This window comes from Eleutherodactylus coqui, chromosome 1, assembly GCF_035609145.1.
Source record: "Eleutherodactylus coqui strain aEleCoq1 chromosome 1, aEleCoq1.hap1, whole genome shotgun sequence".
Lineage (NCBI taxonomy): Eukaryota > Metazoa > Chordata > Amphibia > Anura > Eleutherodactylidae > Eleutherodactylus > Eleutherodactylus coqui.
In genome coordinates, this window is record NC_089837.1 from 192,601,464 (window position 1) to 192,624,652 (window position 23,189).

Sequence of the window (23,189 nt, forward strand, 5' to 3'; positions counted from 1 at the left end):
ATGGGAAAATTGGTTATGCAAGTATGGAAAAAGGAACACTAGAAGATATATGAGTTTAATGCTCAAAAGTCGACCCTGACTCTGCTATCTATCACTATACATAGAAACAGGTTTCACACTCTACTATTGGTACACACAAATATAATGAAATAGTCCGTGAAATGGGCAATTAAAGTCTCTGAAGGCGGCATGAACTCAATTATGGAAAAATACCACATGCATTTGTTAACATAGAGGCTGACCAAAGAACCCAGCTTGTTTCTAGTACAATGAAAATATGTACCTATGTGCATGAACTAACATAACTGCAGATGTCGATTGAATAACACAGTATGTCCCTCACCCTGACTAGCAGGCTTGCTATCCGACACCAGTTGTTGATGCGTGCACATTCGGTTTTTATAGAGGTTCATCCTCACGAACAATCTTTGGCATCTCCTCTGTTCTGTTGTCAGGGTGATACAGCCTCTGAAGTCCCTTGGTGGTCCCTGATCTGGGTCACTGCTAAATGATGTGTCCTCCACCGTGGAGGTTTTAGACATGATTCCTCTAGCTGTAACCTTTGAGGATCTGCAACACGAACGTCTGCAGCAGAACTCTCTGTCAGGAGTCCTTTCTGAGACAGGGTTATTGCAGGCAGCAGTAGCAGTCACGCCAAAATTCTCAGTTGCACTCTACTTGTAGAGTCTCTCCCTCACACTGCTGTCCTCCTCTCTTGCCCATGGGAACTCACACCAGTTTCAGGGGTGAAGTCTCAATATGGCGCCAAAACATTTGCTTGTGCAAATATTTGTTCACACAAGTGCATAAATTTTCACAAATGTTTTTGTATTTCCATGGCTCCCCTTTACACAGATCCTAGTGATATGTCAGAACACTGTAAGATGGGAAAATCCCTTTAACCCCTTAAGGACGAGGCTGTTTTGTACCTTAAGGATCAGACACTTTTTAGGGATTTTACCCATGTGGTGGTTTTATTGCATTAATTTTTTTTCCTTTAGCTATCAAAATAATTTTTGCTGTGTTTTTTTTTTATATAGGGCGATTTTTTTATATCTTTTTCACTGACTTTTTTTTGTTTTTTATTTTAAAAAGCTAAAAAAATATATTTTTTGTAACATTTCTAGTTATTTTTTTTAAATTAGAATATTTACACCAAAATAAAGTATGGGAATGGGTTCCTCATTTTGTTTCGGACGTTTTATAATATGTATGGTTTGAGATTACAGGGCGCTTAAAGCGACGGTTTTGGGTTATTTTCTTTCTTATGTATATATTGTTGTTTTATTCTGTAATTTTGTTTTACTGATGTATGTAATTATGTTTTTTTTTACTATCTATGTCCCCATGATGTCTTGTAAGACCTCTAGGGGACATTCAAATTTTTTTTTTTTAAATTGACACTTTTCCACTGTAGCTGGGGCATCCATAGGAGCCCCAGTTACAGGAGAAAAGCAACCCCTGTAGTGACATTAGTCACTGGCAGAGCTAGCCAGGGTCTAGTATGACCCTCCAGCTCTGCTGCAGCAGGGAACCCCGGCAGTCACATGACTCCCCCTTCCCTGGGTCCCATAGCGAAAGAAACACTTTCACTTTCTAGTACACTGTGTACTCGGGGAAGGAAAAAGCAGAAAGGGTTAAAAAAAACCCTCCTGCCTTCTCCTCCGGGTTATCAGCTAACAGCTGATAACTCATCCTGTAATTTCACATACAGCTAGGCTTTAAGCCCAGGACCAGGCACCGTAAATCAACAGTGCCTTGTGCTAAACGGGTTAAATACATCAGAGTATGATTGAGAAAGACGTGTCTTTAAGGTAAATTTACAATGGAAATTAGAAAACCTATTCATTGGTGCCGTCTAAGTGAATAAGTGTGGGTGCCTCCTCCAGCATTTAGCTGGCGGGGACAGTGGCTAGAAACATAATTTCAGTCTCTGTAAAACCTGGCAGGCCCATGCATTACCCAGATAGACCACTGATTACCATAAATATTATGTCATGCTTCATTTGTCTTGCAGTTATGCTGCAGAGGAATTAAACGCTAGCAACCAGATTACAGTTGAATGCTGGTAGTTAAAGCTTGAAACATGATAGTCTATGAAAACAAGCACAGATTTGCATCTTTTGTCCATATTTATGAGACCACCTACATTTTAGAAATCTAACACCATGCTTACTGGGCAAGGAAATGTGGATGGGGAGCTAGTCTACATGCCAGATGTATTTAAGCACTCTTAAAGTACAATGGAAATAACAGTAATAGGAGACACTTCATTGTTCCTCTCCATCAGTTTTCAGAAACTAATCTGATACACGGGTTAATGTACACTCGTACCTCCGTCAGCCGGTAGCATTGTTCTGCAGTACACTCCGCTTTACTTGTTGGATTGCTCAGTGCAAATATTATTGGTCGTTTATTGAACACCGCCATATCTTTTATAATCTGCTCCGTGAAAGCTCCGCCTACTGCGGCGACACCTGAAGCAAAAGATCTTTTGTTATTAACCAGACATGAAAAATAGAAAGCAATCTGTGGATTTATCTTTTTTTACCTATCAGAGCAGTTGGTTTGATATCCTTAACCACGTCTCCCAAAGTCTTCATTTCAGCGTGCGATTGGGCAAAGCGCTCCTTTTCATGTGTCAGTGAAGACCTGCCCTGTTAATTAATAGGCATGTAGAACAAAAGTGAATTCTAGTAGTATTGACGGTATATACAGTAGTATTTCTTCAGCTTGTATTTCTCCCATGTTGAGGTTACCGAGACCTCCAGCAATGTAATGCAATAATGCCTATGCAGCAAGACCTATTGAAAAGTAGCTTACCTATAAGTCAATGACCTTTTAAAGGGAACCTGTCACCTCCCTACAACACCGTAAACTAAGTTATGGTGCTGTTAGGGGAGGTGGCAGGGAGTCGGGTGATGTATTTCTTATAGTCACCGGCTCCCTTCAGTGTCTCCCATACAGGTCTATGGAAGAGTGCACACATGGCAATATGAAAAAAAGTCAGATTTCCATGCTGCATGCGGACACCGCAGGGAGCTGGTGAGCATAAAATATACATCACTCGGCTCCCTGTCATCTAAGCTAAGTTTATGGAGCTGTAGGGAGGTGACAGGTTCCCTCTAACAGGCCTTACAACATGAGTAAGGATTTAAGCCAAACCAGAGTCTTCTCCCTAAGACAGACAGCTGTTTCAGGGTTTTTGCCCCACATCAATGCACAGTAGGGTTCTAGTTTGCTGGGTGAAAGGTCTGTGATGTGGTTTGGGAAGGGTACTATATCTCTTTGTAGAGAGAGCCAAGTTGGAGACTTATAGACCATGCAATGCACCTCTGGAAAACAAGGTATGCAAATGTATGATGGTATAGTGCCTTTGCAACACCACCTATTGGAAGGTAGCTTTCCTATAAGTCAATGTCAGATCTTTTAGCAGGCCTTGCAACATGTATGAGTCAAACCGAAGTTTTCTTTCCTATTTATAGACTGATGTTTCAGGGTATTTGCCTTGGTCAAGAAGGGTGTTGTCTCTTCTTAAGCACCCAATAAGTGTGTGGAGACACTTGGTGATGAATGGGTCAGTGGATGGCATTGTCTCTCCCCAAGGAGAGCACCCAGAAGGGGTGTGAGAAGACACCGGAAAAGTGAGTGAGGAAACATAAGGCCATGCACGCTCCTCTGGGTAATTTATGAAAATAAGGAATTTGGAACAATACCTCTGCAGCACCATCTATTGGATGGCAGCATTCCTTCAAATCAATGTACAACTTTTTAACAAGTCTGTAAAACAATCATTGGGAATAGCAGGTTATTTGTCTCCAATAGGTGGCACTGAAGAGGCATTATACCATCTCTAATTTGCATACCTTATTTTCCAGAAGAGCATGCATGACCTACAAGTCTGTTCATAGTAACTTAGCACTCTCCAGAAGGAGAAACAATACCTCTTCGCACCTATCTCACAGGCATAACCCTGAAATAGCTGTCTGTAGATGGGAGAGGGACGTTTCTTTTTAGCAAGAAGACTTTGGTTTATCTTATATCCTTAGTCATGTTACAAGGCCTGTTATAAAGGTTGGATATTGACTTACAGACAATAAGTGATACTACAGAGGCTATATATAATCTCTCATTTGCATACCTTGTAAGCCTCCTCATGCCAACTTGATGTTCTCCACAAGGAGAAACAGTATCCCTCCCAATGCAAATTCAGTAACAGAGCCCTCACATACCATGCACCATTAAAAATAATGGTGTCCTCTGCTGTGGTTGATTAACTGTCAGGGTCTGTTGGCCGCGACGGGATCGTGGCACAGTGGTCTTGAAACATAGATGGGCCGGCTGCACTGTTCCAGTCTGTGTTACTTTGGTCATTTGTTTGTATTCCCTCAGTGTTTTCCCTGTCACTGATTTTGTTCTCTTGCTTTGTATGTGGATTTTACCCTGGTGTCTGTCTAACTGCATTTCCTTCTTCATTATTAAAGTCTGCTTCTGGGTCTGATTGTTGCCGATTATTTTCTCAGTTCTTGTGGAGAGAGGCAGTGTTTGTGGTGGTGAGAGTTCTGTGTAATGCTAAGTAGTGCTTTTCTTTGTTCATTAGTGTTTTCCTTCTTTTAGTTGCTAGAGTTAGTAGCTGAGGCACAGGACCTGGGGCTGCCATTATCGAGGCGATAACCTCAATTTTAGGCAGGGTGATTCTTGTTCTAGTTATCAGGGTGAGATTGTCCTCCTGTTGTTTAGATTATATGATATTTTATTCCATTCTGCAGTCTTCTCCCTGTGGGAATACAACCTTATGTTCGTCCTGGGCGTGGTGCATCTTACGGTCAGAACGAATGTGACAGTAACTTTTACATCCTCTCAAACACCAGGGCTCTTATGCATCTACTAGTGCATGCAACTACACTCCTACATTGTGTTACAGGAACGCTATGCCATGTGAAGCTGGCATCTAGCCAAGTACTAATAATGTAACTTTGGCACATATGAGGCAGTAATAGCTCATAAAGGTGTAAGTGATGACAATTTTTGTATGGCACTGTGGAATATGTATGCAATGTATCATAGAATCTTAGAATCATAAGGCTGGAAAGAACCTCCAGGGTCATCAGGATCAATGCAGGATTCACTAAATCATCCTAGTGCTAAATGAGTAAAATAAATAAAATATATTATGCTGCTAGAGGATCCTATTGTAAGTACAATGCAAAATGGCCACATAAAGTACGTGCACCTTTCAATGAAGACACTGATATACTGTGACATTCTAATAACTTGAGTAAAGCCATATAGCATTTATTGTAAGTTATTCTGGTTTATAGATTTGCATGCTTTGAAGAAACTGAAAACCCCATTTATATAGTGAATTGTGTCATAAATGTTCCAGTAGATGGTGCTATGCCCTGACAACAAATCATGTGCTTTCAATCTATACATTAGCCTATACTTAGATCAAATCAACCATTTTAATGCGTATGTTATTGTTTGGGAATTTCACCAGAAGTCACTACTGGACGGAGTCTCATAAACCTTATCTTCAGATTCCATCTTATGTTTTTAGGTCTCTAATACTAATTAAAATAACTGATTACATGGCACATATACAATCTTAAGAGACACATGCAGAAAAGTATTTAGAAAGGAAAAATGTACAAAAGACATAGACAGTTTCAAGATATTGGGGAAGGATTACATATAACCGGATAACACAGACAAAACTGACATAACTGTATCATAGTTTGTGATCTTACCTTAAATGGGTTTTATAGGCAAATATTATTTATTGATGACCTATCTTGAGGATGGGTCCTCACTAGTTGATCAGCAAGGGTCGGCCGATCAACTTTTAAAATCAATGACAGCTATGCTGCAATTACAAGTGCCAGCCACTACACAGAGGTCAGAGCAATCTGTTCCGCTCTATACTGTGGGCATCCGATTAGCTGATTGCCAAGATCCCGAGTGGTAGATTCCAACCAAACTATTAACCCTTTCCAATCCACTGTCTGACGTCTAAAGACATTCTGACTGAAGGCTTTACAGCTCCAATTTCGGAAGATGTACGGCAGGGTATTCTTACTGTAGATTACTGGCTGCTAGGCTGTCGGGGGGCCTCTCCAGCATGTCACATACCGCAGTACTGGCTCTAGCCAGCAGATGGCGCCATTGTATAATGGCAGAAAGAGAAAGACCCCTAGGAAACCCTGAATCCAAAATTGGATTGCAAAGGGTTAATGACCTATCCAGAGTATAGGTCGTAAATTATATTTGCCTGGGAAGCCCCTTTAAATATGATTCAATGTATTATTACACTTTGGGTGGAAAACCTCTTTTAAGATGTGAATACTACTAGTACTCATTACTCGAACGAGCATCAAATCGTGTTTGACCCTGCCCCAGTTTTTGGCTCGTCCCTGCTGTAACGTGCCAGTTTTGGCCCCTCCCCACCACGACGCAGCACGCGTCATTCGAAAATTTGTGGTCTGGCAGGAAAGGGGAGAGGGAGAGGGAGAGGGAGAGAGAAAGAAAAAAACACGAACCAAGAAAAAAAAAAAGAAAGCTCGGGACCCAGCGTCCCACATACAAAAATGCTCGAGTCTCCCATTGTAGTCAATGGGGTTCGTTACTTGAGTAGAGCTCTCGAATTTTACAAAAAGCTTGACTCGAATAACGCGGACCCGAGCATTTGGGTACTCGCTCATCTCTAATGAATACCAATATTTTTCTGGCCTTTTATAAATACAATTTTCAGATAAGAATTGAACATTGTAATTGAGCTTCTCATGGTTGTGTAGTCATCCTTCTAGACTCCAGTTTCAAGTATGTTCAAGCACAGGGACATGTAATGTGGCTGTTGGCCAGTTTGTCCACATATATCCTATAGGTTGGCTGTATATTATCTTGCCGTAAAGACCTTAAAAAGAATTTGATGAGTGCAGTGAATTTCTTATTTTGCATATGACAACTTTTTGGAAAATATTGCTATAGAATAACACCTAAGGGTCAACAAAGTGTGTCCAGCATGTTGATTGTCTTGCACGTACAATCGGCAGCGCCAGTACAACCTTTTTTTTTACCTTTGTGAACTTGTCCTTCCTAAAGTCATCCCATCCTTTAAGGATTTACTAATTTTTCGAGTTTTGACGACTATTACAGTTAGCTGTAGATCTGGCCAGGGTGTTAAAAACTGAAGCTGATCCACCTTCTACTGATAAGTACTCTACCCACAAGTCATAAAACACTGTATTGAGTAGGCAAGAGAAGCCTAATCAGACTCTAATACAGGCAGCTTATTGTATTTTAATAGAGTCCAGCTTTTGAATACCCACTGCCAAGTACAACCCTAAATAGATCATAAAGTTATCATAGTTCTCAAAGTTGCTGGCCAATGGAAAACTGAATGGATTCTCCACATGAGTAGTAGGTGGGTGGCAGTAATATATTACTGGGAACATCTAGCACTTATTGCCTTCAGGAACTAATTATGAAGTTTCCAGCATTCAATTGTTATAAGATATAGTGATCTAAGCACTAAATGTTGAACAAGGAAAATATCCTACATTCTGGGGGAGGGGAATTCCTTGCAGTTTGTCATAAAAATAATATGAAGGGTCCTAAGGAGTAAAGAACTGGAAATTTAGGCCCAGAAAATCACTAAATAAGGCAACACCCAAAGACTTTGTTAAAGGGGTTGTCCCGCGAAACAAAGTGGGTCTATACACTTCTGTATGGCCATATTAATGCACTTTGTAATGTACATTGTGCATTAATTATGAGCCATACAGAAGTTATAAGAAATTTTTCACTTACCTGTTCCGTTGCTAGCGTCCTCGTTTCCATGGAGCCCGTCTAATTTTCAGCGTCTAATGGCCAAATTAGACGCGCTTGCGCAGTTCGGGTCTTCTTCTTTTCTCAATGGGGCTCAGTGTAGCTCCGTGTAGCTCCGCCCCGTCACGTGCCGATTCCAGCCAATCAGGAGGCTGGAATCAGCAATGGACCGCACAGAAGCCCTGCGGTCCACCGAGGGAGAAGATCCCGGCGGCCATCTTCAGCAGGTAAGTAAGAAGTCACCGGAGCGCGGGGATTCAGGTAAGCGCTGTCTGGTGTTCTTGTTTAACCCCTGCATCGGGGTTGTCTCGCGCCGAACGGGGGGCTGTTGAAAAAAAAAAAAAACCCGTTTCGGCGCGGGACAACCCCTTTAAGTATGATTGATTTACACTTCAATGAAGCATTTACCATTTAAAGCTCAGCTACTATTTTACATAAAGTTTACCAAGACCAAATCTGCTATCTACCCCATTATCCTTCATATTCTGTTTTATAGCAATAAGCAACTACTCATTGGGCTGTGCAAATCTTTAAAAGAGTGTCATCTCTGCACATTTTCATAATCAGTAGTTGGATCTTTATGAATAGTTGCCTCTAGCAAGGATCCCCATCCTGAATAGGGATAATAAGGTACCAGTAGAGGCCATTTGAAAACATTAGCACAGTACAGAGCCAGGATTTCAAATGAATTACTACAAGGCAATGAAATGTAATGATGCATTATAATTAGAGATGAGCGAGTATACTCGCTAAGGCACATTACTCGAGCGAACAGTGCCTTAGCCGAGTATCTCCCCGCTCGTCTCTAAAGATTCGGGGGCCGGGGGGGGGGGAGCAGCGGGGAGGAACAGAGGGGAGATCTCTCTCTCCTTCTCTTTCCCCCGCTCCCCGCCGCAACTCACCTGTCACCCGCACCGGCCCCCGAGACGAGCAGGGAGATACTCGGCTAAGGCACTACTCGCTCGAGTAATGTGCCTTAGCGAGTATACTCACTCGTCTCCAATTCTAATGCAATGATATGTAAGTTTGCATTCTAGCAAACTTTATCTGTTACAGGAGGTACAATTTTAATATCAACCACAAAACAGAACTTGAGAATAAATAATTAATTTTATATTTTTCCATATAATTCTCCTAGGTCAGAAGGTAAAACCCTTACTTCTTTTTATATCTCACTGATCTATCACTTATTATGTAGTAGTAAAACATAGGTCTTTTTAAAGAGAAAGTACTACAGTCTTTCCCATTCTAGCCTCTGACCAGAAGCATTGGTGTAGATTATGCTACTGTAATGCTGTAGTGTGAGATGGACAACCTGTCATTGATTTACATGAATTTGATGTGAATCCAAGGCGGTTGCACTTGCTATAAGAGTTCTGTTGAAAGATGCCTTGTATCATTGCATGATCTTTTGCATTTAAATAGGGTAGCTGATTACACTGTAGTTTCAATAACCTATAATAGTTTGAAAAAGTCCTACACTTTGAACCAAAACTTTGCATATTTGAATAAAACTAACGCATTGTTAACATAGGGGAGTTCTTCTATTGTCTAGTAGTCCTACTAATGGTGCTACTATCAATATTAGTATTATAGTTGTGGTGGATAGTAGCATTGGTATGATACTAAATAGCTATCTTTCATACTCTCTCTGCTGCTCTCGTTCTCCTTCACCGGTAATAAGAGCAGAAAATTCACTTAGAGTGAATTACAGCCCTCAAAATTTTTTAATGAAAACTAATTAGAAAAAAATCTTCATTTCAAAAAACACATTGAGTAAAAAAAAAAAAGAGTGCTAGGGTACATATATCCTTTAGGCATTGCATAGCACCAACTGAAATCAATGGCTGTTCACTGATGTCAGTAGCAATAGTAGCAATGGCAGCCCTGATTGATACAATTCTTGGTTTATCTAATAATGGGGATCCTAACTGGAAGATTTCAGCGCAATTTCAAAGGAGCTGTTGAGGGCCATAAAGTATTTAATAGAAGCTTCACTCTTTTACTATATAAATGTTCATTTTAAATCTGATTCTTGGACTACCCTGTAATACAACTTTCCTTGTATGTATTATGTTCCAGCTGTGCTACCACACGACCCTGAATTACAGCCTTTCTCTTTTGGAAGTGGGTGTGGTATTCGTAGACCTACACTTAAAATTCCACTGTCTCATGGAAAAGATAGACTGTCAGATGAAGCTTGTCTTTATCTTTCTAGCACTGAAAGAAAATATATTTTGTCTTACAATAGAAAGAATAGATTCAATTGCCAAAGAAAGAAAGGGAGCCGTATTGTGTATAGTATGCTTGGCTGCTTGTATCAAGCTGAGAGATATTAGCAGATGTTAAGTGTTGATTGGATACATGCTTCTCTTTTTTGCAGTGACAATGTGTGGTCAATTACTCTTGATCTGGAACTAGTATACACAGCTGTATAGCCTGGACTGACCCATCTCAAAAGTTGACAACTCTTCCTTTACTGCTGTGTAGTCTTGACCACACTCTATATCAGGAGTCAAGCTATATAGTCTGTTCCCTCACTGCTAACCAGTCTTGGCCAATGATGTACATTTTTAAAGGACATTCTTACAATTTTAATTGGTTCCGGGAGGATCATTGTATGTTGAAAAAAATTGTATGCTGAAACCATAACTCTATGGAAAAACGGTAATTGATTCTGCAGCCTCCAAAATATCAACCAGAAGTAATAGAAAATTGAAGGAATTTTCAGGTTATAGCAGACATTGGTTGCAGTCAGGGAAGTGAGGTATATATATAAAAAACAGTAATACCCACCTCCCACTGCACACTACTCCACAACACACTGCTCCAGTTTCTGTTTACTTAGGGTTGCAGTAGTGACGTGGGTTGTTTACTAACATCTCATATGATCGTTGCAGCTAATAGGAGATCAGCAGGGACTTCATCCGTGATGTCCCATAAACCTGCCTCGGGAGTTCTACATTAGACACCCACATGACATGTTTTTGGGACATCACCAGGTCTTCTGGCCGGGTGATGTCACCTGACAGATGCCATGGCTTTAGGCCGCTGAAACGTCAGTCCAGCTCCACAGTAAGAATATGTCTTTTATATAGTTTTGGGCACAGGGTCCCAAAACTATATAAAAGATACAACATGGAAAACCCCTTAAAGGACAAAAAAAATTAAGCAGATAACTAATACAAATAAACCAAGTCCATACGTATAAAAGTCAGAGGTGACAAGAGCTTCTTCAGGCTCCTGAACAGTACACATAGTGTACTGGAAAAATAACATGGAACCACCTTCACCTGGTGTTCTAAGGAGAACCTTATCTTGGTACAAGTAAAGAGCAGTACAGGACATGTGGAACCGCATTGTACTTGAAAGAGGCACTACAAGTTATCCAAACAGTGCATGCACATGAGTAATACAGATGTTTTAGAAGTGAAATCTTCATGCCAATTGGCCAGATTTTCCAATAGAATGAGTTGTCGGGATTTGAATGAAACTTTCTCTGTGTGATTGTTAGTTTGATACAAGTAAGTGATTACAATATCAGAGCAAAAGGATCATTTATTGCAGAAAACTGAACACTTGAAGGAAGGCTCTAGTTATCCTGCTTGGATGCAAGATGAGATACAGACAGGCAAGGAGGCTCTAGTACCCTGTTGGGTCGCCTCTAGCTTGGATGCAAGATATGATATGGATGGGCATGGAGGCATACAGGTTCCGTATGGTATCCTGTGGCATAGCGCTTCACATTTGCTTTGACTGAGCCTTTAGATTATGCAAACTCATAGGTTGTCGAAGTTGGTGTCCCAGATGGTCCCATACATTTTCTATTGGTAAAGAATCTGGCGATTGGGCAGGCCACAAAAACGCGGCAATATGGTGGAAGCATTCCTGTAACACCCTGCGTGCGGCTTAGTGGCAACACAAGTGGCTGCAAGATGCCCTGAACATATCATTGAGCAGACTATCCAGTGGGGGCAGTGTACCGCTCCAAAGCATAAGCAGGATTGAGCTGCTTACCCCTCGGTATACAGACACAAGCAAGACCATCATCAGTGCCCAAGCTAAACCTGAATTTATCGCTGAGGGAAATCCAGTTTCACTCTGCAGCAGTCCAGTTTCATCCTTCACAACACGTTGCAAATGGAGACGACTGTGAGTGTGAAAGGTAGTACACATAATAGGCGGCATGAGACCAAATGTCCTTCATCCAGGTGCCTGGAAATGGTTCTGATTGATACAGGAGCGTGCCACCTGTCTGTGGATGTCGGACAACAAAACAGTTGACGCTGTTCATGCTTGTTTGACGATCAGACGAACATTTTTACTAGTGGTATGTTGAGGGCATCCTGAGCCCGGTTGCCTTGTGTGCATGCCCTCATGCATCCACTAGTTCCAAAATTTCCTAAAAGTCTAGTCAAAACAGCCCACGTTGCTGGCAATTCGTTGATATGACTATCCAGGTACGTACATTCCAATAATGCGCTGTCTATCAAACTCTGTTAACTAGGCAAAATCTCTTTGATTGCGTCATAGAGGAATCTAGTGGTGAACAGGCTCTGCACAAGCAGAAAAATAGGTCCACTAGACACAAGTAGCCTCTGAGAGCGTTTTCTTATAGGCCAACGATGGAACGACTTTTAGGGCCTCAGGTGGCAAGACCATTCATCTAATCATGTCATAATTCTAAACATTTGCACATCTGCCTAAGATATAATTCCATGTTGAATTTTGCAGCAAAACAATAACTCCTTCTTAGGGCTTGATTTTTTTTGGGGGGACAAATCCTATATTTTCATATCAACTGATGGCTGTGGCTAATGGCTGGATATTTTATGAAGAGATCAATGATGACTGAAAACGAATGCCAAACAAGGACAAGGTAATACCGGCACATAATCTATTGGCAGAACTGAAAGTCACGTTTCATTACTGAAGTACTGTATAACAAAGAGCGTTGCTAAAAAACATGTGATGCAAAAGCAGATAAAAGAGAATTTCTGAGGTTTTTAAAAAAACCAACAAAACACATTATGCCACAAGCTTACACGTGTAGTGGCAGATATAGGTGGTGTATTTTCAGATTTACATTGAAGCGGGACCAGAGGAAACCACTAATTACAAAGCTGGTAATGTCATAGTGTTTAGCTGAAAATATAGTTCCTTATTTCAAAACAGTGGACTGCAAGTTTATTCTCTGACTGTTCTTTTGTCAGTCTCATGATTTTAGGTCAGGGAAATCATTTACAAGACATTTAATCCATTTCCAAAAATGTAAACAGTGAATGTGCTGTAGAAGTATTGCCACTAGAGATGAGCGAGCATACTCGCTAAGGACAATTGCTCGATCGAGCGAGTATCTCCCCGCTCGGGAGAAAAGGTTCAGGTGCCGGCGCGGGTGACAGGTGAGTTGCGGCAGTCAGCAGGGGGGAGCGGGGGGGAGAGAGAGATCTCCCCTCCATTCCTCCCCGCTCTCCCCCGCAGCTCCTTGCCCGCTGCCGGCAGCCTAATCTTTGCTCCCGAGCAAGCAGGTACTCGCTAAGGGCAATGCTCGATCGAGCAATTGCTCTTAGCAGCAAGTATGCTCACTCATCACTAATTGTTATCTAAATTTTATGTAAATCAGGCTTAAAGACAATTATTGGCAGTAGATTGGGTTGTCTGAGGAGCTCAGTGAGTTTAAATTCAGCACTGTCATAGCATAACAGCTTAACCTCAAGTAAATGTATGACATTTCTGATTTGGTAGATTTGCCCTGGTCAACTACGAGTGCTTGTATTATTGTGAAGTGGAGTAACAACAGCTGAGCCACAAAGTGACAGACCAGGCAAACTCACAGGAAGTGACATCAGCACAAAAATGGGAATCTGTGCTCGAGCAACTTCATGCAAGCCTAAGATTACCGTAAACAATGCCAAGAGTCAAACGGCATGTTGTAAAGCACGCCACCACTGGACTTTTGAGCAGTAGAAAGGTGTTCTCTGGATGAATCATGTTCCACTATGCCCAGAGCATACTACCTACTGGAATGCATAATGTCTATTGTAAAACGTGGTGGAGCATGGTAATGATATGGGGCTGTTTTTCAAGATTTGGGCTTGATCTCTTTCCAGTGAAGTAGAATGTTAATGCTACAGCATACAAAGACTTATTTTATCTCACAAATACTTTGTTAAAGGAACATGATCATAACGCTAGTATGGTAATGAAAAAATCTAAAAGTATGGATGAAATGGGGGTGAGTTGAGACACACAGACCATGAAAACAGACATATATACATATATGCTCTTTGAAAAAGGCGATATAAAGAGCTACGCTATTGGAATCCTATGCAGTTGTGTAGTGTTAGAGGGAAAAAATTTTCCCCTGATTGCTGCCCGCAAAGTGGGGCAGGATAAGATAGTGATACCCCAGTGGGGCGCTACCTACAGAGTTGGGTAGGGGAAGATGTTTATTTATTATGACACTAGTCCATGTATGGTAGGAACCCATTCTGAACAAAATAATAAATATAAAATAGTGGAGAACTAAACAATAATGGGTATAGTAGTCCTTGCCTGGAGTGTATAGTGTGGTACCTCAGTGCAGATGGTGTAGATGGTGGGAAGTTACACCAGGAAGCAGACTTTGGCTGATAAAACACTTTATTGGCAGGGAGAGAGACTGTTCTTTTCTTGGCAGCAGTTACACAATTTGAATTACAGTTACTTGAAGTGGATTAAGACACATTGACATTAGAAAAACACTTTGACTGGAGTTGGGAGGTGAGGGCTAAATTTCTACTTTCTTGACCTCCTGACTTCACACCTCAGCTTTACTTCTCTGGCTGGATTTACAAAGAACTGACTGTTTTTGATGTGCTTGTCTGCATAAGTATTTTTGCTGCTTTTCTCTCTTAGACAAACTCTTTTCCTTTTCTCTCTCTATATCTCTCCACTGCTAAATTTTCAGAACAACTTATCCTTGGTTACTCACACTTTGATGTTGCACTTCCCACCACACTGGCTTTTCTCCTTGTTCCTCCCCGGTCTCTCTCAAGCTGAAGCTTAGCTCTGCTCTTTGAAGATTAGGTAAAGATGTTCTCCTGGTTCCTCCCCAGTCTCTATCTCAGGCTTCCCTGGACTAGACTACTTTAACTCCGCCCACTTCTCTCTCTTAAACCTCCACACTAGCTCAACCTGTGAAGGGCATTTAAGCTACCAGTCCCAGTCTTTCTGTTCTTTGTTTAGACTAGGTAAACACTCCCGTAACTGTGCTAGGAGACCTGTGCACACCAAGGACTGGAGAATATTGCCAGAACACATAATACAGTGGAGAAATATAAACAATCACATCATAACTTTTCGCACTTATTAGACATCACTTTAGGACCTGATTGTAAGAATATAGTCAACATAAAAAGTGCTGGAGTACCCAACTCTGGGGTACTACATGGGAAAGCATTCACTCAACTTGCAATTGTGTCCCATGGATTCTCAGCGGGACATATATCGGGGGATTGTGCTGACCAGGGATATCACCTGGACATCTTGCAAAGCATAACAGAGACTCCTTACAGAGCTGCAGACCCAGTGAAAGGTGTACAAGGTTTTTGAAGTATAGGTTAGAATGCAGACTGCAAGCCGGACCTTTCAGTATAATATCAGTGCCTAACCTCACAAATCCTTTTTTGGCTGAACGGCCAGAAATTTCAATAAATATACTCCAACATGGAAAGCCTTCGCAGAAGAGGGGATTTTGTTCTAAATGCAAAATAGGGCCCAACTCCATACTTATGCCCATGGCTTTGAAACAGAATATCTATCAAGCTTATATGCATGCAGTAGTCAGGTGTTCCCATACTTTTGATCTTATAATGTATATTAGGAAAAAAAGCCTTAAATAAATTACTTTATTTTTCGACTATAAGATGTACCTAAGATTAAGTTCGAAAACAATAAGAAAAAAATATTTCAAGCCAAATGATATGCAAAAATGTTTAAGAGAGTAGACATCTGTGGCTGACACGCTGTTATAGGGGGGATATGTGTAGCCGACACTCGGATATAGGGACATGGTGGTCTTTATTATAATGCAGAATACATTAGGATATTAAGGATGGAATGAGGAATTGGGATTTTGGGCCTTGAATATTACACTGGTTCTCTCCTAGTAACAATATGGAGTAGTAGTATATACTGTCGGGAAGACTTGTACTATTATGGCTGCTTCCCATTGTTATACAGAGGCAGGCTGGCCAGTCAGAGAATGTTATAGGGCAAAAGACAGAAAATGTGGGACTGATTGTAGACCTATAGAGAGCAGCAGAGTCTATTCTCTTCCCCTCTGTGTGTTACACTCCAAGCCCCGGGAACCACAGGGTGTTGGAATGTAAAAGAAGAGGTCGGTTGCTGGAAGCTAGGACAAAGAAATGAAGTGGCAGATTTTCAGTTCAGAGAGACCCCTTCTAACCTTTCCTCCTTAGTCATCAAATTGTCAGCAGCAAGATGACAACATTTTCTCTGAAGACTCCAATTAATCAGACTCAAATCTCCTCCCCTCCCACCAGTCACCCCACTGCCATCCGAAGTACAGCTAACCCAACAGAACAGAGAGGGAGACAAGAATTCTTAGAAGATCGTGTTATTTGATAATAGATTGAATAATCTTACCTTCACAATTAACCCTTTGGAATCCACCATCCATATCTTCTTGATTGCTTCATCTTTTGGAATTCCTTCTTTCTCCATTGCCATAACTATCAGGTCAGCAATTCCCATGGCCGCCTTGAAATGAACAAATTACATACTATGTTATTTAAGGTTACATAATGCAAATGAACACCATTTATGTAGTAACTCATTGAAATTTATGGGTGATATAGTAGTAATCGGTAAAAACTGCTCACTATTTAGTCTAGCCAGAAATGATCTTCACATAAAGTATATAAGTGGCTTATGCATTTTTATATAGTTCTACAGTATATATTTAATACTAGAATATCTTTACTTAGGGTCAGGAGATCCCATACGGTCCATTATCCAAATGTCCTAACATTAACTGGATATCCAGGTGATGGCTGTATGACTTTTGACCCATGCCAAATTTACACAAGGGTCATGTCTCCATTGTGACTATGCCACCAACAATGCACTGTTCTCTTCACATACTGATAAAGGAGGCAAAGTACCAATAAAATGTTGGATAGTTAATGTACCTCTCCTGCTCCTTGGAACAACATTGTGTGGTCGGACAGTTTATTCTTTGTTATACGGAGAGCCGCAAGAAGTCCAGCTACCGCAACCGATGCAGTGCCTACAATGCAAGGTTAACATTTACAACTGGTGTAGTTATAGTTAATGTAGAAATTGTGCTCAGTGAAAAAGACTTCTGCAATCCACTGATAATATAGAAACAGTAGATAAAGAGAATTTCAGTTTCAAATAATGGTAAATAGCTATTCAAAGGGGTTTTCCGGGCAAATACTATTGATGACCTAACCACAGTCCACCACTCGTGATCCCAATATTCTGATTGGGTGCCTGCTATCAGTGCCACAATACGCAGAGGTACAGAGTGAAAACAGTTAGCTCCGACCGCTGTGTTGTGGCCGGTGCTGGTAATTGCAGGCACAGCTCTCATTAAAACTAATAGGAGCTGCACTTCCAGTTACAAGCACTGGCTACTACACAGGGATCAGAGTGGCATCTTTCACTCCATACCCAAGTGTGTTGTGGCACTGACAGTGGCCATCCAATCAGCTGATTCGCCGAAGTTCCCGATGTTGGACATAACCAATCTATTATTGATGATCAATCCTGGAGATAGGTCATCGGTAATACAGTATTTCCCTGAAAAACCTTTGGAGGCTACTTATTGTAGACTATTAAATATAATAATAAAAACTATTAATAATAAAAAAAATTATAATTAACATGTCAGATGGCACAAAAATGGAGTAGATACCATTGACAATATGAAGACAGTACTCACACTAAGCACATAGGCTGAGTCCAACTACTCAACATATTTAGACTATTTCCAACATGGCGCATTAAAAAAGCAATATGTTCTAAATTGCTTTTTTGCAGAAAGATGACAATAATAATATTAAACAGGTTGTCAGGTTGTAAACTATTGATGACCAATCTGTAGGAATGGCCATGAATAATAGATTTGTGGGGGTCTGCCATCCGGGATTTCCACTGATCAGCTGTTTGTTGGGTCAGTGTATTCAAACAATGAGCCGATTTCTGCAGAAAGCAGACAGCCCCATTCTCACTGCAGTGGCCATTCCTTTCAGTGGGAACTTTGCTTGCAATACCAAGTCTGGCCACTGCAAAGAGAATGGAGCTGTCTGCTTCCTCCACAAATCAGTTTAGTGAACAAGCACACAAGTCCAGTGAACAGCTGATTAGTGGGGGTCCCTGCTAATAGGCCATCAACAGTTTACAATTGGACGACCCCTTTTAGTGTGAAACACAGGATAATTTTGAGTTTGCTAATTTTTTTTTTGCCATTAAAAGATACATAATGAATACCGTATTTGTCCTTCCACTAATTTGCCAGGACATTTTTCAGCTACAGATCCGTACATAGACATCTGCAGTTTATATTCTGTACATTGTGTTATATTGACATGTATACTAAATGTATTGTTAAACAATAATGAAAAGAACGCAAGCCAGACAAGGCAGGAGCAGTTGTAATGTACTGGAGCTGCTTATTAACACCAGTTGCTCCTCAAATTTGTAGATGTTAGGACACCAAAACCAGATATACTAAGACGCTAATTCATCTTCCACTCCAGGGTAGCAATGCTGTAAACTGTATAGCTTAATACCACCTTATTGTGCACGCTAGTCTTAAAGTCAAGTGTGAGGCTTACCTTTAAAACCAGTTTAAAAATACATATTAGGGATTAGCATAGATAATTAATCCTTAATCATTTAATCTTGGAAGGCTGAAGGAGCCCTCGTGTAAGAACCTAAGACTGATAAAAAGCACTGAGATGGCTCCCTTGACAGCATGTCACTGGGAATATTTGCTCCAGTGAGAGGGCATTTAGTGGGTGCAGGCGCACCCTTTATCTCCCCTTTTTAGTAGGCCTAAAAAAAAAAAATAGTGCTATCTGGCGACAGATGTTCTTGGAAGTTTTTTTTTCTACTGTTTGATCATTACGGCAGCTTTTGTCAATGTGTTATGTCTAGAATCGCAGCGAAGCTTCATCCACATGAGTACTTCAAGCATCAGGGGTCCTTCATAGAGATGAGCGAACGTACTCGTCCGAGCTTGATACTCGTTCGAGTATTAGCGTGTTCGAGATGCTCGTTATTCGAAACGAGCACCACGCGATGTTCGAGTTACTTTCACTTTCATCTCTGAGACTTTAGCGCGCTTTTCTGGCCAATAGAAAGACAGGGAAGGCATTACAACTTCCCCCTGCGACGTTCAAGCCCTATACCACCCCCCTGCTGTGAGTGGCTGGCGAGATCAGGTGTCACCCAAGTATATAAATCGGCCCCTCCCGCGGCTCGCCACAGATGCATTCTGACAGAGATCAGGGACAGTGCTGCTGGTGCCGGAGCTGCTATAGGGAGAGCGTTAGGAGTTATTTTAGGCTTCAAGAACCCCAACGGTCCTTCTTAGTGCCACATCCAACCGTGTGCAGTAGTGTGGAGGCTGCTTTTTGCAGTGTTGCACATTTTTTTTTTTTGTATATCGGCCGTGCAGAGCATTGCATCCTGCAGTAATTTTACATTGTCCAGGGCCAGTAGTGGTGAGGCAGGGACAGAAGACATATTTAGTGTATATAGGCAGTGGGCCTTTCTAAAAACATTTGGGGAAAAAAATCTATTTGGGCTGCCTGTGACCGTCCTCAGTGTACTGGGTCTCTGCTGGGGGTAGTTGTCCTAATTCATACGCAGCCAGCTAAGTGTTACAGCAGGCTTGCGCAAAATTCTTTCCTGCCTCTGTGTTGCCTCTTACATCACTGCTGTATTCCTGTCCACAAGTGTACTGGGTCTCTGCTGGGAGTAGTTGTCCTAATTCATACGCAGCCAGCTAAGTGTTACAGCAGGCTTGCGCAAAATCCTTTCCTGCCTCTGTGTTGCCTCTTACATCACCGCTGTATTCCTGTCCACAAGTGTACTGGGTCTCTGCTGGGGGTAGTTGTCCTAATTCATACGCAGCCAGTTAATTGTTACAGCAGGCTTGCGCAAAATTCTTTCCTGCCTCTGTGTTGCCTCTTACATCACCGCTGTATTCCTGTCCACAAGTGTACTGGGTCTCTGCTGGGGGTAGTTGTCCTAATTCATACGCAGCCAGCTAAGTGTTACAGCAGGCTTGCGCAAAATTCTTTCCTGCCTCTGCTGTGCGTTCCGTAAGCGAAGTCAACCTCCAACCACAGGCCAATAAGCGGCACATTTAATTACAGCGTTCTGTTTCTGCACTACTGGTAATACACCATGCTGAGGGGTAGGCCTAGAGGACGTGGACGCGGGCGAGGACGAGGAGGCCCAAGTCAGGGTGTGGGCACAGGCCGAGCTCCTGATCCAAGTGTATCGCAGCCGACTGCTGCGGGATTAGGAGAGAGGCACGTTTCTGGCGTCCCCACATTCATCTCACAATTAATGGGTCCACGCGGTAGACCTTTATTAGAAAATGAGCAGTGTGAGCAGGTCCTGTCGTGGATGGCAGAAAGTGCATCCAGCAATCTATCGACCACCCAGAGTTCTGCGCCGTCCACTGCTGCAACTCTGAATCGTCTGGCTGCTGCTCCTCCTTCCTCCCAGCCTCCTCACTCCATTACAATGACACATTCTGAGGAGCAGGCAGACTCCCAGGAACTGTTCCCGGGCCCCTGCCCAGAATGGCCAGCAATGGTTCCTCTCCCACCGGAGGAGTTTGTCGTGACCGATGCCCAACCTTTGGAAAGTTCCCAGGGTCCGGGGGATGAGGCTGGGGACTTCCGGCAACTGTCTCAAGAGCTTTCAGTGGGTGAGGAGGACGATGACGATGAGACACAGTTGTCTATCACTCAGGTAGTAGTAATTGGAGTAAGTCCGAGGGAGGAGCGCACAGAGGATTCGGAGGAAGAGCAGCAGGTTGATGAGGTGACTGACCCCACCTGGTTTGCTACGCCTACTGAGGACAGGTCTTCAGAGGGGGAGGCAAGTGCAGCAGCAGGGCAGGTAGGAAGAGGCAGTGCGGTGGCCAGGGGTAGAGGCAGGGCCAGACCGAATAATCCACCAACTGTTTCGCAAAGCGCCCCCTCGCGCTATGCCACCCTGCAGAGGCCGAGGTGCTCAAAGGTCTGGCAGTTTTTAACTGAGAGTGCAGACGACCGACGAACAGTGGTGTGCAACCTTTGTCGCGCCAAGATCAGCCGGGGAGCCACCACCACCAGCATGCGCAGACATATGATGGCCAAGCACCCCACAAGGTGGGACGAAGGCCGTTCACCGCCTCCGGTTTGCACCGCTGCCTCTCCCCCTGTGCCCCAACGAGCCACTGAGATCCAACCCCCCTCTCAGGACACAGGCACTACCGTCTCCTGGCCTGCACCCACACCCTCACCTCCGCTGTGCTCGGCCCCATCCACCAATGTCTCTCAGCGCACCGTCCAGCCGTCGCTAGCGCAAGTGTTGGAGCGCAAGCGCAAGTACGCCGCCACGCACCCGCACGCTCAAGCGTTAAACGTGCACATAGCCAAATTTATCAGCCTGGAAATGCTGCCGTATAGGGTTGTGGAAACGGAGGCTTTCAAAGGTATGATGGCGGCCGCGGCCCCGCGCTACTCAGTTCCCAGTCGCCACTACTTTTCCCGATATCCCAGCCCTGCACGACCACGTCTCCCGCAACATTGTACGCGCCCTCACCAACGCGGTTACTGCCAAGGTCCACTTAACAACGGACACGTGGACAAGCACAGGCAGGCAGGGCCACTATATCTCCCTGACGGCACATTGGGTGAATTTAGTGGAGGCTGGGACAGAGTCAGAGCCTGGGACCGCTCACGTCCTACCCACCCCCAGAATTGCGGGCCCCAGCTCAGTGGTGGTATCTGCGGCGGTGTATGCTTCCTCCACTAAACCACCCTCCTCCTCCTCCTCCTCCTCCTATGCAACCTCTGTCTCGCAATCAAGATGTGTCAGCAGCAGCACATCGCCAGCAGTCGGTGTCGCGCAGCGTGGCAGCACAGCGGTGGGCAAGCGTCAGCAGGCCGTGCTGAAACTACTCAGCTTAGGAGAGAAAAGGCACATGGTCTACGAACTGCTGCAGGGTCTGACAGAGCAGAACGACCGCTGGCTTGCGCCGCTGAGCCTCCAACCGGGCATGGTCGTGTGTGACAACGGCCGTAACCTGGTGGCGGCTCTGCAGCTCGGCAGCCTCACGCACGTGCCATGCCTGGCCCACGTCTTTAATTTGATGGTTCAGCGCTTTCTGAAAAGCTACCCACGCTTGTCAGATCTGCTCGGAAAGGTGCCCACACGGTGGAACTCTACGCTCCACATGTTGGCCAGGCTCTATGAGCAGCGTAGAGCTATAGTGGAATACCAACTCCAACATGGGCGGCGCAGTGGGAGTCAGCCTCCTCAATTCTTTACAGAAGAGTGGGCCTGGTTGGCAGACATCTGCCAGGTCCTTGGAAACTTTGAGGAGTCTACCCAGATGGTGAGCGGCGATGCTGCAATCATTAGCGTCACCATTCCTCTGCTATGCCTCTTGAGAAGTTCCCTGCAAAGCATAAAGGCAGACGCTTTGCGCTCGGAAACAGAGGCGGGGGAAGACAGTATGTTGCTGGATAGTCAGAGCACCCTCCTGTCTATATCTCAGCACGTTGAGGAGGAGGAGGAGCATAAGGAGGATGAGGAGGAGGCGGAAGAGACAGCTTGGCCCAATGCTGAGGGTACCCATGCTGCTTGCCTGTCATCCTTTCAGCGTGTATGGCCTGAGGAGGAGGAGGAGGATCCTGAAAGTGATCTTCCTAGTGCAGACAGCCATGTGTTGCATACAGGTACCCTGGCACACATGGCTGACTTCATGTTAGGATGCCTTTCTCGTGACCCTCGCGTTACACGCATTCTGGCCACTACGGATTACTGGGTGTACACACTGCTCGACCCACGGTATAAGGAGAACCTTTCCACTCTCATACCCGAAGAGGAAAGGGGTTCGAGAGTGATGCTATACCACAGGACCCTGGCGGACAAGCTGATGGTAAAATTCCCATCCGACAGCGCTAGTGGCCGAAGGCGCAGTTCCGAGGGCCAGGTAGCAGGGGAGGCGCAGAGATCAGGCAGCATGTACAGCACAGGAAGGGGAACACTCTCTAAGGCCTTTGACAGCTTTCTGGCTCCCCAGCAAGACTGTGTCACCGCTC

At 43.5% G+C, this 23,189-nt stretch overlaps 1 protein-coding gene across 1 annotated transcript in view; it reads right to left on the bottom strand.

Moving 5' to 3' along the window:
- The window catches only part of ME1 (malic enzyme 1), a 283,827-nt gene that overhangs the window by 14,799 nt on the left and 245,839 nt on the right, over window positions 1-23,189 (bottom strand). Inside the window, exons 8-11 of the mRNA XM_066604990.1 lie at window positions 17,022-17,119; window positions 16,477-16,590; window positions 2,552-2,657; window positions 2,335-2,477 (exon numbers count right to left, since the gene is read on the bottom strand). Of these exons, the coding sequence (XP_066461087.1) occupies window positions 2,335-2,477; window positions 2,552-2,657; window positions 16,477-16,590; window positions 17,022-17,119 (461 nt within the window). The remainder of the gene's footprint in view (window positions 1-2,334; window positions 2,478-2,551; window positions 2,658-16,476; window positions 16,591-17,021; window positions 17,120-23,189) is intronic.